Source organism: Sus scrofa, chromosome 14 (genome assembly GCF_054392235.1).
Source record: "Sus scrofa isolate SSC_HxYL_T2T_F1_AM1 chromosome 14, Sscrofa_HxYL_maternal_Yorkshire_Landrace_v2.0, whole genome shotgun sequence".
NCBI lineage: Eukaryota > Metazoa > Chordata > Mammalia > Artiodactyla > Suidae > Sus > Sus scrofa.
Genome location: NC_139396.1, coordinates 63,506,143 through 63,521,082, shown reverse-complemented (window position 1 = coordinate 63,521,082; position 14,940 = coordinate 63,506,143). Strand labels below are relative to the sequence as shown.

The 14,940-nt window shown below is 47.9% G+C and overlaps 1 protein-coding gene and 1 long non-coding RNA gene across 9 annotated transcripts in view; one reads left to right on the top strand and one right to left on the bottom strand.

Annotated features, from left to right (window-relative positions):
* Positions 1-1,229: 1,229 nt before the first annotated feature.
* The window catches only part of SART3 (spliceosome associated factor 3, U4/U6 recycling protein), a 36,060-nt gene continuing 22,349 nt past the window's right edge, over positions 1,230-14,940 (bottom strand). For 5 of the 8 annotated variants that reach the window (XM_084995662.1, XM_005670755.4, XM_084995661.1 and 2 more), the window contains 12 exons: positions 14,787-14,925; positions 14,000-14,107; positions 13,125-13,202; positions 12,948-13,006; positions 11,922-12,031; positions 8,413-8,525; positions 7,327-7,403; positions 6,602-6,770; positions 4,720-5,159; positions 3,859-4,011; positions 2,863-3,053; positions 1,230-2,272 (listed from right to left, as the gene is read on the bottom strand). In XM_084995662.1, coding sequence (XP_084851788.1) covers positions 2,095-2,272; positions 2,863-3,053; positions 3,859-4,011; positions 4,720-5,159; positions 6,602-6,770; positions 7,327-7,403; positions 8,413-8,525; positions 11,922-12,031; positions 12,948-13,006; positions 13,125-13,202; positions 14,000-14,107; positions 14,787-14,925 — 1,815 coding nt within the window. In that variant the 3' untranslated portion in view covers positions 1,230-2,094. Of the gene's footprint in view, positions 2,273-2,862; positions 3,054-3,858; positions 4,012-4,719; positions 5,160-6,601; positions 6,771-7,326; positions 8,086-8,226; positions 8,526-11,921; positions 12,032-12,947; positions 13,007-13,124; positions 13,203-13,999; positions 14,108-14,786; positions 14,926-14,940 lie in introns of all 8 variants that reach the window. The other 3 variants (XR_014826993.1, XR_014826995.1, XR_014826994.1) reach the window with 2 other exon arrangements.
* Positions 2,107-7,331, top strand: LOC146396614 (uncharacterized). The gene is made up of 2 exons (XR_014827000.1): positions 2,107-2,358; positions 3,766-7,331. It is a non-coding gene; the product is annotated as an uncharacterized LOC146396614 (long non-coding RNA).

Below are 14,940 nucleotides of genomic sequence, written 5' to 3'. Positions count from 1 at the left end.
ACCCTGAACCTAAATGGAGTCCTGCTCAAGCCTGAAAAGGTCCACTTCTGTGACGAGCCCTTGTTGAGAGGAGAGGTGAGGTGAGGATGGAGTGAGAGGTCAGAGGACTGGCAAGAGCAAGAGAACAAGCCGGGTGCCCAGGCAGAGCAGTGACAAGCACCTGGGTCGGGAAGGAAGTGTGCTGGGTGCGCCGGGCCCTGCCGGAGCCACGTCCTCTCACGTACGGCCCAGGCTGCTGCAGGGAAATGAAAGGTCATTCCAGAGAACACAGGCTCTTCTGATTGCTTGACAGCCGCTGCTTGAATTCACAAGTAACCCCTGACAAGAGATGTTCTGTGCAAGACAGATGAGGTGGAAAGAAGCTACAGACGGAAAAAGACTTGTTCGTCAAACAACAGGAAACTGGACATTTGCCTGGATCGTTGACGACATTAAGGTAATCCTGCTAATGTTTCTAGAAACAATGTTTATCATCTTAAGTCCTTAGAGATACACAATGTTTATCATCTTAAGTCCTTAGAGATACATGCTCCACAAGTACTGGGAGAATGCTCTGCCATCTGGGATACACCCCCAGAATCTGTGGAAGGAAGAGGGGCTGTGAGCTGCTGAAGCTCCATAACAGGCATATGGGCAGGCGGTGGGGTGGTTTACTAGTCTACTTAACATTTCTAATGGAAAATTTAAAACAGATAAGTTAAAAATAGTAAAGCCTGATTGATAACCTAAAAACTTTGCCATACATGACTGATTTCCATCACACAGGAAAGAATCTCCCTTTCTTTCCCCCAGAGTGCCTTTATACAGTCCGTTTTCCTACTGAACTCGCAACATCACTTTCAAAGCAATAAATATTTGATGAAAGATAAGGGGTAAAAAAGCTCTAAGTGCCAAACCGCTATAAACTGCACAGCTGAGGAGTTCCCGTCGTGGCGCAGTGGTTAACGAATCTGACTAGGAACCATGAGGTTGCGGGTTCGGTCCCTGCCCTTGCTCAGTGGGTTAACGATCCGGTGTTGCCGTGAGCTGTGGTGTAGGTTGCAGACGTGGCTCGGATCCCGTGTTGCTGTGGCTCTGGCCTAGGCAGGTGGCTGCAGCTCCGATTCGACCCCTAGCCTGGGAACCTCCATATGTTGCGGGAGCGGCCCAAAGAAATAGCAAAAAGACAAAAAAAAAAAAAAAAAAAAAAAAAAAACTGCACAGCTGAAATGACTTAAAGTGACAGTTGGTTATGACTTAGAAAAAAAGTTCTATTTACACAGCTATTAGGTAAAGCAGGGTACACCCATTTCAAAATACATATTTGAATGCACATCTTAGTACCATTCAGCAAGTTTTTAAGAGAACTTCAGTTTAATAAACAAAGCTAAATGGAGAGAATTTAAGTTTGCACTTGACATGGTATTTAAACAAAACCAAAGGGCTGAAACTCAATATTTAGACAAAGAACACAGTTCACTAGCTACTAGACAAAGAAAATGGTCCATAGCAGATGGCGGGTAGAATTCCTATACAAAACAAATGTCACAAATATTCTGCTTTTAGGAAACAAAACAATGGGTTGACGTGTCATTTACAAATACATAATATAAAAATGCACAGCCCCCTAGAACACAAATCCATCAGTTGTTTCTCATGTGATGTCCTCTCTCCCCACCCCTTTACTAAAATAGGCCATTCTGGTGAATTACTAGCATCTGCCATTTTGTCTTTTAAAAATTACAAGAGTGACGGGCACATGTGCTGTGCAGGGTGTAAGAGAAGTGTCTTATAAAAAGGGACCAGAGTTGGCCAAAAATATTTGGACAAGTGGGTCTCAAAACAGTGTGTTTGAGTTTCACTTCTGTTTCTCACTCTTTAAGACACAAAAATATCTTAGGAAACTACACCCTGTGCCCAGCCTGTGGAGTGATCGTTTTCGATCTCTCGCCCTCAATATGAGGGAGCACTTAAAGCCTCTTTCCTTGGACACCTTTCCCCCGTCCCACGTGTACAGAGGAAGCATGGGCACAGGGCCGCACAGCCAGGGCCCAGCAGGGCACCAGGCATTTCCTGGGCACGAAGTAAGGCATTTCCCTTCTCTCTCTGTTCCACTCACTTTCTCAGAAGCAACTTGGCAAAATCCGCATTGGACATCTTGGGTGCCTCAGTGGCCGCCGGGGTGGCACCTGCTGGTGGTGGCGCAGGACCATTCTCAGCCTGGGCCGCTGGGGCGCCAGGGCGCTGCAGGGCCCTAGGCAGCAGAGAGAGCTGGGTCCTCCCTTTTCCCCGCCTGGAAGAGCAAACACCACATGAACCCTCCAAAGCGACAATTGGTGGAAATAAGCCAGGATGGTCTGAAGTTATCCTGGGTAAAAGGTAAGATGAACCCTGTCTCCCTGACCCTGGCTACTAGGTAAAAATCATTTTAACAAACTTTGCTTTTTCCACAGTTTAGGCGAAGGCTAAGTTAAGCCTGTGCAGTACAGTTACATGTAGGGTGAATAAAAATGGTCGTAGCCTTATCTCACAAGTAACCTCAGCATTTCGCTGCCTCATCCCTCAGTGAGAACAGCTGTCTGGATTACAGCTGGAATTCCACATGAGCCTGGTGAGCACACGGCTGTCAGGTCTGGAACCCATATATGTGGGCTCAATGGCCAAAGGAGACTTTAATCACTGCCTTTAAAAAAAAAAAAAAAAAAAAAAAAAAAAAAAAACTGACCCGTGTAAACTGTCTGGCACTCAGCATGGACTTGCTGTGGACAGCCTGCACCAGGGAACAACTGTGAGTGCCACCAGGAAAGGCGGGCCCCGGCCTCTGGCTGACCTTGCTGCCCTAACCGGAAGACCGAGTCTGCACCAGGAGCATGCAACACTTACGCTCCGTAGATCTGCCGCGGCACCAGGGGGCCTCCTGGGGCTTTCCTTGCCTCTGGCTTCTCTGGAAACTTCCTCTGAGGCGGGTTGCTGATGGCCACTTTGATGATGTTCTCTTTGACAGTCATGCCGTCCATCTTGAGGACGGCCTGCGACGCCTGGGATTCATTTTCGTACTCCACGTAGGCCAGGCCCTGAAAGTTGGTAAAAGCCCAGCCAGGTCAGTGCTGCAGGCAGGACACGGCTGCCTCCCTCGGGGCCAGGGGCCGTTAGGGCAGGCGCCCCCACCACCATCCTGTCTACAGGCTTGATTCCCCGCGGTGGCCTCCCTCGCTATTTCTACAGCTGACTGTAACTTCAGATTACTTTTGTTGAAGTTCAAGGTATCTTGTACTTGCTCCAGCAAAAAAGAAAAAAAAAAAAAAAAAAAAAAAAAGACGGGATGGACTAGTAAAAACCTGGAAAGTTTACTAGATGAAGTGGCCTGTGCCTTCAGGCCACCCTATTTCACATTCCTCAACTCTCAGTTAACCCAGATAAATGACAGGGGGCTGAGAGGTCAAACACACTCTTAAAAAACTCAAAACATGGTCAAGAATTCTGCAAAAGGCTGAGGGCACCGGAGGCGAGGATGAGGTAAGGGGGACACCAGTGCAGGGATGCAGGGACACAGCCAAAGGCCCAGTGAAAAGAGGGGTCAGGGCAAGAGGGAGGAGACTAAGGGGGCGCCTACTCCAAGGTCCCACATCCTGGGGGTGGCACTGCCGCCCCTGCTAATTCGTGGTGGCTTTTTTTCAGACACCTTTTTCTTTGTAGTACAGTTAGCTACAAGAGATTAATCTGACTCCAAATGGAAGGAGAGGCTAGCTCATCTATCTTTCTGTTAACTTCTTGTCTGTTTCTCAGCAGACAAACCAGAACCCACTCTAGAACCATATCATCTCTGAAGAGAGTCTGGCCTGAGCTCAGAGAACAACTGCCGCCTGCTGAGATCCTGACCTTGGGTTTGCCGGCCCGGTTGGTAACCAGCCTGATGTCCTTCACGGTGCCGTGGGCCTTGCAGATCTCCTCTAGCTCCTCTCTGGTGCAGGAGAACGGAAGCCCTGAGATGAACAGCTTGTGCTTCTCCAGGGCAGTGCTGTACCTGAACACCTATGAGGAAGCAGAGAGGGAGGGGATCACGACCCAAGGCCCAGCCCAGCTCCCCACATGGAGCTTAAGGCCCTGGTGACTGAGAACCGTGAACTCAGTTGCCCTGGTCAAGTCACTTAACTTCTCCAAGCATCCGCTTCCTCCTCTGTAAAAGGGCAAGAATGAAAGTCACTATTCTCAGGTTTCAGGTGAGTATTCCATGAGGTGATTCATAAAACACTTAGCACGGTCTGCTGCCACTCCTAACCATTCAACGGCAAGGAGCCATCCCGCAATTTCTTATTTTATCATCAAGTGTCAACTAATGCCAGCTTAAAGTGCCCCAGGCCTGAGGGAGACCTCAGATAACCAGCCCAGAACGGACTCCTATGAACCTGAAGTTTCATTTTTGTTTTTGTTGTTTTAGGACTGCACTCAAGGCATATGGAAGTCCCCAGGATAGCGGTCGAATTGGCACTACAGCTGCCAGCCTTCAGCACAGTCACAGCAACGCCAGATCCTTAACCCACTGAACAAGGCCAGGGATTGAACCCACATCCTCCTGGATACTAGACGGGTCCATTTCTGCTGAGCCACAATGGGAACTCCCAGAAGTTTTGTTCTTTGTTAACAGAATACAGACGTTCTAAATATTAGCCGCTGCAGGAAGAGTGCCTAGTCTGTCCTACAACAACCCTCCACAAATGCATTCTTTTTCCATAAACCAACCTTGAAATCTGGGTTTTTGCTCTTGTCCACACAGGGAGAAACGAACATGGGCCGCCCCTCTACGCTCTTCCGGTCCAGCTCCAGCGCCCGCTGGGCCGCCGCCTCCTCTTTGAACTCCACATAGCAGTAGCCCCGGAAGTCGCCTCGGTTGCTGAAGATGGGGCGGATCTCAACCACGTCCCCACAAGCCTCAAAGAGGGGGCGGAGCACAGTGGCCGGCTCCTCCAGGCTGTAGGGCAGGTTGCTGACAAACACAGTGATGCCATCCTTGCTGCTGTCATGCAGCACCTTGGGCACGTCCCTCCGTGGGGCGGCCACACGCTCCTTAGGCTTGGATGGGAGCTCCACTCCGACGAGGCCCGGGTCGGCGTCTGGGCCCCTCTCAGCCTCCCCGGTGGGAGGAACGCTGTTCTCCAGCCTCCTGCGCTTGGAAGGCTGCTCTGTGGGTCATCAGGAGAAAAGTGGCAGCAATCAATGTACTGTCTCCACCCCTCACCCTGCTGCCTGAGGGGAGAACGCTCTCGCCCTCCCCGGACCCTGCCCCTGCTCCTAGGCTTTTTGGAGCCGTTTTGGGGAAGGTCCTCATCATTCACGTGTAATTATACGAGAAGTTGGGGGTCTCCAAGTTCAGCTGGCAAATCCTAAGGACCCCACTCCTGGAAAGCCTAGGGCAGCAACGGGAGGATGGAGCCTGGGGACCCTGTTTACACAAGCCCCCAAGGTGACATGAAAGTATGTGCTCCCAGGGCCACACCCTGGAAAAGCAGTACAAAGCGCTCTAGTTTCTGCACGCGTTCACTCTGGTCTTGTGTCCTTCAACAGAGTCTAACAACTTACTCCAATCCACTCTCCCCACTGCCTCCAGGGGGACGGTACTGAAACCCCACTGGTGTGGGCCCGCTGCCCCCAGACCGCTCCATCAATTCCCCACTGCCTTCCAGTGGAGTCTGCTGTGCACACTACACACCGGAGGACCCTGCCTGGGCGGGCTGGCTGCCTGCCACTCCGGCCTCACCTACCCCAGCCCCCTGCTATGCATCAGCACCCAACACCAGTCACCTGCTTGGCTGACACTGGCTGGCTGGCCTGCCTCTTCCCTTCTTTTCCCTTGACAGTCAGTCACTCCACCGCCAGGCACACGTGTCACTTCCTCCCAGGTCTCTCGTATAGGCAGCTGACCCCCTCATGCTTGCCCTGGCCCCCACCATGACTCACACTTACACCTCCCCCAGCTAAACCAGGCGCCCCAAAAGCAGTGAGCTACTCAAGGTCACTGCTGACAGCCCCAAAAAGGTGCATAAGAAATTCTGAGTCAACTGAACGAAGACTCCGCTACGATTTCCCTCTGGCTAACAACTTTGTACTAGAAAAATGTTTAGCATCCTTTAGTGTCTAGAGACAATTCCTTACCTTGACTGACTGTGCTAAAATATATCTGACCCACACCTGCCCATGCCTGAAACTGCAGGGGAGGCAGAAACACCAGCTGGAAAATTCTACAAGTCAAAACCATCATGTGGGGCTGAGCAAAGCAGGTGCGGGTGTAGGGTGACAGGGCCCATGGATGAAGGGATGTCCACGCACAGGCAGTGACAGGACAAGATCAGGTGTGGGAGCCTGTGGAGGGGGAGGGGTGCCACCCAGGACGAGGCGGTGGCATCAGGCACAGTGTCAGGAGTGAGCCCGGATGGACAGGGCTTGGCTCAGGGCCTTGGAGCTGAGCAGCGTAGGAGGACACCCACGCAGAGAAGGTGGGGACAGGAAGGGTGGTGGGCACCTCGCAAGCAACTTCTCAAATGGTTCAGGAGGAAGTTCTCTGTGCTGCTCTGCACCTTTGTCTGGAGGTCTGGAAGTTCCAGGTCAAAGTCCCCCCAGGCTTTACCTTCTTCCTCGTCGCCCCATTCTTTCTCATCGTCCTCGTCCACCGTGTTCTTCTCTGCACCTCGGGTCTTTTTCTTCTTTTTCAACGCTTTCTTCTCAGCCCGGGCCCTCTTCCGTTGTTCAGCCTTTTCTTCCTCTTGCTGGGCAAGGGCAGCTTCCTTCTCCGCAGCCTGAAAAATTGGGATATGACACATAACTGGATGCAGCAATGATGTGAAGTCTACGGCTGGAAGAGGGGAGAGCACCAGGAGGCTATTCATCACTCCAGAAAAAGGAGGTGGCCAGGAAGAGGACCACGAGGGGGTATGCTCCCAGCTTTCCCCAGCTGAGTCAGGGCCTCTGCAGGCTTCTTAGGAGGCACAGCTCAGGTCTACAAGAGCCCCCAAAAAAAGAAACAAAAACCTATACAATTGGGGCCCTGATTCATTCTGGGGTATTCACGTTTCAATCACTAAGCTAAGCCAGGCTCCTTCTGTATCTTCTTCATTTACTCCTTTAGGGCCAAAATTCCCCCACTACACAAAGTATCTACTGGTGGGGCTATAGTTTTAAGCCAATCTAAAAAACATGACAAGCTTAAATATTGACATATACTTCATAGTTAATACTCTGAATAAAAGACACTTCCTAGGAAGACCTCAAAGGTTCTGACAAGAACAGTCATATCAAACACAACTGAAATAGCTTTCAGAGGCTCCAGAGACTTTAAATAAAGGGCATCATTACCTTAATTCTCTGCTCATTAACCCGAGCTAATCGAGTTTCCGTTTTCTGAACAGCTATATCCCAGTCTTCCAAAGTACCTTGAAAGAGAGAAGCAAACTTTCACTTCTTAGAATTTTGAAGGATATGATATAAAATGTTCTTAATTCCCCCACACCTCCAGAAGAGATCTCTCCTATCAAAAAATAAGAACTGGACAGCAGGTTAAGGATCCAGCATTGTCACTGCAGAGGTTTGGGTCACTGCCATGCCTTGGGTGCAGCTGAAAAAAAAAAAAAAAAGAACTGGAGAATCAGCTCCCCATTTTAAGATTTCATTCATGCAGCTTTCAAGTTTCAGAACTCAAATAGTCCTTCCAGGTGTGTTTACAGCACCCCTTCTCTTTTAGAAAATAGACTTGAAAACCAGAACATAATCTCTTAAGGGCTCTCCAAAGCAAAGGTTATTAAAACATTCTAATGTGAAAAGTACAAGACAACCCATACTAAGATTCAAAGATTTAAAGAGCTCTTCAAATGATAAATGCTGCAGTGCTTTTCTTATATGTTGCTGCCACTTAGGAGTTTATTTCCAGTTCTGAGGGGCTCATACCCCAAATCCAGACTAACACCCATGGAAACTGAATATCGAGGCTCTAAATTCGCAGGAGGCGCACGTGACCAGGAAGCATGCTTCCCCGCCCCCGCCCTGTGCCTCTTGGCGCTGCTTTGGTGTGCCTGGTGCTGCGCTGCAGTGCAGACTTTCCTGATCCCCGGGGAAGCTCTGGCAATGTCTGGAGAAGGTTCTGGTTGTCAGAACTGGAGGCAGAAGGAGCACTACTGGTACCTAGCAGGGAGAGGGAGGCCAGGATGGCCCCACCACAGAGTTATGTGTGGCCTGTGCCAGAGCGTCCTCAGGAAGCACCTTGTACAGAGAGAGTCAGAGAAGGGAAGGGCAGCAGGACCACCTCCCGCCCCGCCACTGGTGAGCACTGCGTTTGACAGTCTCCCTACAGAAGCCCCTCGAGGGGCTACAGCCCTGACTAAAGTCCATCCTTAAGCCTACAGTCCTAACGCCAGATGACCAACGGGACAGACCCCAAGGTCACACCTTCTGTCCTCTCCATGGTGAGCAGCACCTCGCAGACGTGCTCCGGGTAGTCACTGGTGCACTGCACGGCCCGGTGCAGTGCTTTCCTGCAGTGCTGGGTGTCACCGTGGGCCCTAGGGCAAAAAACACACAGCTGGGACCACTGGGACACAAAGCGGAAGGCGCACAGAGGGAGGGGATGTCCTCTCACAGCTCATGTCATGGCCGCAGAAGCTAGGCACCAACCCCAGCTTCTGAGACCTGAGCTTTCTGAGACATCCACAGTGCTCCCTGCCACTGATACTTTTCATGTTCCTCTGTTATCCAGAGAGCCCCTCTAGTCTAAATGAAGGCTTTCTTCTAAATCACTCTTTCCCGGAGTTCCCGTCGTGGCTCAATGGTTAATGGATCTGACTAGGAACCATGAGGTTGCGGGTTCGATCCCCGGCCTTCCTCAGTGGGTTAAGGATCTGGCATTGCTGTGAGCTGTGGTGTAGGTTGCAGACGTGGCTCGGATCCCGCGCTGCTGTGACTCTGGCATAGGCCAGTGGCTACAGCTCCAATTCGACCCCTAGCCTGGGAACCTCCATTTGCCAAGAAATGGCAAAAAGGACAAAAATAAATAAATAAATAAATAAATAAACAAATAAATAAACAAATAAATCACTCTTTCCCTTGGCAAGCAGGTGCTAGTGGGAAAGGCGCCAGCGTCAGTGGTCTGCAGCCAGACTTTCTGCCTTTACTGCATTCACATGTGCGACGCATGTGGGGGATCCAAGAGCAGTATGTAACCCGATCAAGTCCCTGAAGAAACTGTAGGACCTGGTCTCACTAGAGGGGACAGTCGCTGATCCAGGGCCCTGATAAATTCCACCTAAAGGCCGAGCTTTCTGCACTGGCATGGAAAGGTACACTGCTTATTGCAACAGTTACAAAACAGTACCCTGTGTACCCCAACAGTTCTGAGACAGTATGCTCTCATCTGTTCTAAAAAGCGAAATATACATGAACACTGTAAATACACAGGAGGACACTAAGAAAAAACTCAGAGCAGTGGTTCTCAAAGTATGATCCGTGGACTCCTGAAAGTGTCCAAGACACTTTTAGGAGGTCTGAAAACTCAAAACTACTTTCATAATAATACCAAAACATTTATCTAACTTTTATACTTTCAACATAATACTGATGGCGCAAATGCTACAGTGCTCTTAGCGCAAATCAATGTCTTCTAAATATTCTTCATGACAGATGGGATGAATGCATAAAGCACCTCTTTATGTGCCCTGAAGCACAATGGTTGTAGCAAAGAAATGGGTTATTGTTTCAGTTGCAAGCTAGACTCCTTTTTTCATGGAATATCATTTCCACTTGAGAGAACAGCTGAGTGACAAAAACTATGGTGATTCAGACCTGGGTATTTGGCAGACAGTTTCAAAAATTAATGAAGTGAGACTGTCATTTTAAGTTTTAACTGTCATTGACAGCTTTTCTGTTTTTTGTTTTTCGTCAGTAATAAAATTGGAGCTTTAAGGTGAAAATTAGAACTTTGGAAAACTTGTATCCGCCACTGTGGGAGTGACAGCTTCCTACTTGTAAGACTTTTGGTTTCTTTTCGGCTGTGCCCACAGCATACAAAAATTCCCAGGCCAGGGATCAGACCTGAGCCACAGCAACAATCAGAGCCACAGCAGCCACAACACAGGATCCTTAACCCCTTGCACCACCTGGGAATTTCTCTTAAGACTTTTCTACTAAGATCAGTGCAGGTATGAACAAATGAGATGTTTTCATGCCAGATAACTAAACATGTCAAAATCTGGAAGAGCTACAGGACTTAATGAGTCAGCATTTCCACATACACAAAATGCATATCACAGAACTGTGGGTAAAAGGTCCACTCAGAATGCAAAACAGACCAATGGATATTAATATAACAGAATCTGAAAGATGTGTCAATATGGTTTCAGATTCCACAATGCAAATAACTATGACTTGAAATCTGCTGCAGTACAAAAGAATAGCTACAATTATCTGAAAACTACCCCCTTCTCTTTTCTAACCTCCTATATGTGTGAGGTCCAATTTCCTTCAACGAAAACATCACAACAGAGGGGATGCAGAAGCAGTTATGATAAGCCAGCTGTCTGCTACTGAGCCAGACTGAAGATACTTATTTACAGGAGTATAAAACCTGGCCACTTTCTCACTGCGTAAAATTTTGGGGTTTGGAAAGCAGTCTTTTTTCATAAACGAATGTTACTGCTGTTAAATGCAGTGAATTTATTGTGAATTTTTAATATGAAATATTTTTAATTTCTTGGTTTTATTTTCTAATATGATAAATATTAACAGATATACCTCACATGAATAAAAGCTTTTGAGGGGGGTCTTCAAAGTTAAAGAGTATATGAGTTCCCGCTGTGGCGCAGCAGAATCTGGGAACCTCCATTTGCTGTGGGTGTGGCCCTAAAAAGCAAGCGTATACAGGGAGTCCTAAGACCAAATGTTTGAGAACCACTGATCTAGAGGAATATTCAACACACTTTAATAGTGGTCATATCTGGGGTGGGATTTTAAGAAACTTTCACTTTCTATCTCATTTTTGTAAACATTTCAACTATTTTAATTTGAGCACACATTATTTTTCTAAGGGAAAAAAATATTCACAACAGAAAAAGAAATATATTTATTGACATGCAATATCCAAGACGTACTGAATTAAAAAGGTGGTCATATGCTTTATATTTTCCCTATATTTTATCTATGTTGTAAGTATTATTTAAAATAATTTTAGAGGAGTTCTCATCATGGCTCAGTGGTTAACGAACCTGACTAGCATACATGAAGACACGGGTTCGATCCCTGGCCTTGCTCAGTGGGTTAAGGCTCTGGCGTTGCTGTGAGCTGTGGTGTAGGTCACAGATGCGGCTCAGATCATGTGTGGCTGTGGCTCTGGCACAGGCCGGTGGCTACGGCTCTGATTTGACCCCTAGCCTGGGAACCTCCATGTGCCGCGAGTGTGGCCCTAAAGAGACAAAGACAAAAAATACAATAAAATGAAATAAAATAATTTTAGGGATTTATAATTATAAATGCATTGTCGTTTTTTATTTAATTTAGCATAGGAACATCTCAAAATACCCAAACCATCAACTAATGGTGGTTACATACAGGTATGCCGTTGCTGATAATTTGGGTTTTTTCCTCTTTCCTGTTTAGTATTTTCTAATTTTATAGACAAAGCAAATATAAAATCTAAACAACTCCCCCAAATGTCAAATGAAACATCATGTTTAAAAAATCAAAACCAACCAAAATAACAAACTGAAAGTACAGCCTGCCTTTCAGAGGAATCCAGGCACAGACTATTGTGTCTGTTTCTCCACAGCCCCGCACAATAAACCCCCGCCACTAAGGGGACGGGATGACAAAGGGAGGCAGCGTGTTGACAGGAACAAGCCTGGGCTGGCAGGAGTCTTGGGGACTGACAAGCAGCACCTCCCCACCCAACTCCCCGCCAGGTCGGTTACCTTTCCAGGTTGTAATACTCAAGCCACATGTTGGCATACTTGGCGTTTCCTTTGGTCATAATGCTGTCCCAGAGCTCTCGGGCTTTCTGCATGTTATTGCACAGGCGAGCCTACAACACATTAGCAGACCAAGTGAGGATAGGGCTCAGACCTTACGATGTGGACAGCCATTACGAAACAGACTTCAGACAGACGTGTGAACCCCCAGAACATTCCCAGGCCGCCCCACCTGCTAACGGCCCACCGCAAGCACATGAACCTTTCTGCAGCCACAAGCTGTTTGCCCATGTTCGCCTTAAGAACCAAGCACCAGGGCCCAGAGGCATTTATGACAGTACTGGCCAGGCATTTGGTTTTTATTTTTATCAAGCTTAACTGTAAGAGTTTAATTTGAAGGGCAAGGCAGAGAAAGAAAGACTGATGGAGGAACGAATGCTGGCTCTTAAAACTCTGAGCCTCTGTGGCTGCATTTTTAAAATGATTTCAATACAAACTACCTGCCATGTGTCTCTTTGACCGACTCGCTGTCAAGAGAAGAAAACATCAGATTTTACAGTCCCATGAGCTGATCAAGGGCGGTCCATGTCTTCTTTACCTCAGGGTCCTTGGTCCCACAACAACATTCAACTCATCGCATCCTCTAATTATCTGTCATTAGACTGCACTAAAACCTAACTAGCACAAGGATGGGGTCCATCTTCCCCACCGGCACACAGTGGAGGGCCTGGCGAACAGCTCAGGCCGGGTGCACGAGGGGGAGGTATGAGTGAGGGTGCAGGTGAGGCGGGAAGGGAAGAGTAAACACACGAGCGAGAGCCTGGCACTTGGACAGCTGCTGAGCCTTCGAGCTGGGAGCCAGGATTCTCCCAAAGATACAAACGAATGTGCGGCAAGCCAGGTAAATAACACCTGTAATCTTTACAGGCCCTGGACCGTCACCCGGGATGCCAAGCCGGCTTCAGCCACACGATGAGACAAAGGCCCCTTAAGGCTGGATGAAACTGACAATCTGTCAAAAACATTCACCTCAATCCGAGCCCAGTTCTGCATGATCAGGCAGCTTGGGTCTCCACTCTCATTGAAACCTTAAAGAGCAAAAATAAACAAAGTTAGAAAGCAACCGAGACACAAACTGCCTCTGACTGAAAAGGCACGTCAACCAGAATAGGAAGCACACAAATGAGGCAGGAAGGGCCCACTTACGCTCTTCTACCTCCTGTTTCAGGTACTCCAAAGCGCAGGCGAACGCCGACCGCAGCTCCTCTAGCTCTTTACTGGAGTCTGTGAGAAAATGTACAAGAGGTTCAGCGCTAGAACCACAGGCTGCGTCTTTTTTGTTTTAATCCTACATCTGAAACTCCCCGGAGCCTGTGACACACCTGCCACCATGCTCAGGACACAGAAATACATCTGCCAGTCCCTGCCCTCATCACATGTGAGGGAGAAGACGCAGGAACATAGCACATCACAGAGAGTACAAGGACAAGGGTGACAAGGACATTGCGTGTGGGACCATGGCAGAGTGGGGGCCTCCCTAAGCCAGCAGAGAGCCCAAGTACCAGTGAGATGGGGGTTCTGGGTGCGCTTTCTTTCTGAGAGAGGGGAGGAAGGCAAGGGCTCCTATGGAGGCTCAAGGATTTACAAGCAACATGGCAGTCCTGGAGTTCTCCTGTGGTGCCGTGGATTAAGGATTCAGTATCGTCACTGCTGTGGCTCTGGATGCTGCTGTGGTGTGAGTTTGATCCCTGGCCCCGGAACTGCCATATGCCAAGGTCACAGTCAAAAAATGATAATAAAAAAATTAAGTATTTTTTTTTAAATGAAGGAAACACAGCAGTCCTACATAAAGAACTATTTAGGACACACAGAAGGGAGAGAAGAAATAAACAATACTAAAGAGGTTGACAGGAACCAGCATGAAACGTAAGGACCATTACTTTCTTCCTTGCTAAGCACAGTGTGACTTGTTACAGACATAAAAAGTTACCAATGGCTGGTCTACATCACTAGCCCCATCACGAGATACTTGGGCAACTGGAACATCTCAACAAAAGATATGATACACGTGAACTCAATACCTTGTTTGAAATCAACCCTTCTCCTCAGGTAGTCAAGGTACGCCTGCCAAATCTCCACGTAATCAGTGGCCTGAATGAAGCCAGCACTCAAAGCTTTCTCGAAGGTCACTGGAGTAGAAGAAAAAGCCAGGATTTGTTGCCAATTCAAAAAAGAAGCTAATATAAAGTTATCAAGATTTTAAAAACCTCTGACCATAAAATACTATATGGCTTAAATAATGATGATAATAACAATAATAGGATGCAACAAAATGAAATGAGCTAAAGAGAAGTGTTTAAAAGAAAAGCTACTACAGCACTGGAAAATTGAATTGACTTGTTTCAGGTCAAGTAAGTTGGGGAAAAGACCAGGACTCCCTTAAAAATTACAGTAAATAAATATTAAGACATTAAAAAGCCCTTTTGTCACTAATATCCGATATCCCAAAGTAACCCCCACGGGGAATGCTGGTTTAGTGACGCCATCGCAGCTCGCTGTTTCTGACTTGGGACAAAAAGCTTAGAACTCTTCCCATAAAAACATTCGCACCCAGAGTTCCCATTGTGGCTCAATGGAAAACTAACCTGACTAGCATCCAACACAGGTTTGATCCCTGGCCTCACTCAGTGAGTTAAGGATCTGGCATTGCTGTGAGCTGTGGTGTAAGTTGCAGACGTGGCTCGGATCTGGCGTTGCTGTGGCTGTGGTGTAGGCCAGCAGCTACAGCTCCAATTCAGCCCCTAGCCTGGGAACCTCCATATGTTGTGGCCCTAAAAAGACGCCCCCCCCCCAAAAAAAAAATCGCACCCGAAATCCCTCGATGATCAACTCCATGCCTTTCCATGGCCAAGAGGTACCGACTCCACAGGGCAACTGTCCAGGGGCAGTTTCTAACAGCACGACTGTGTACTGATAATACCAAATCCTTTACTTTCAGCTGCCGATCCTATGACAAAGAATG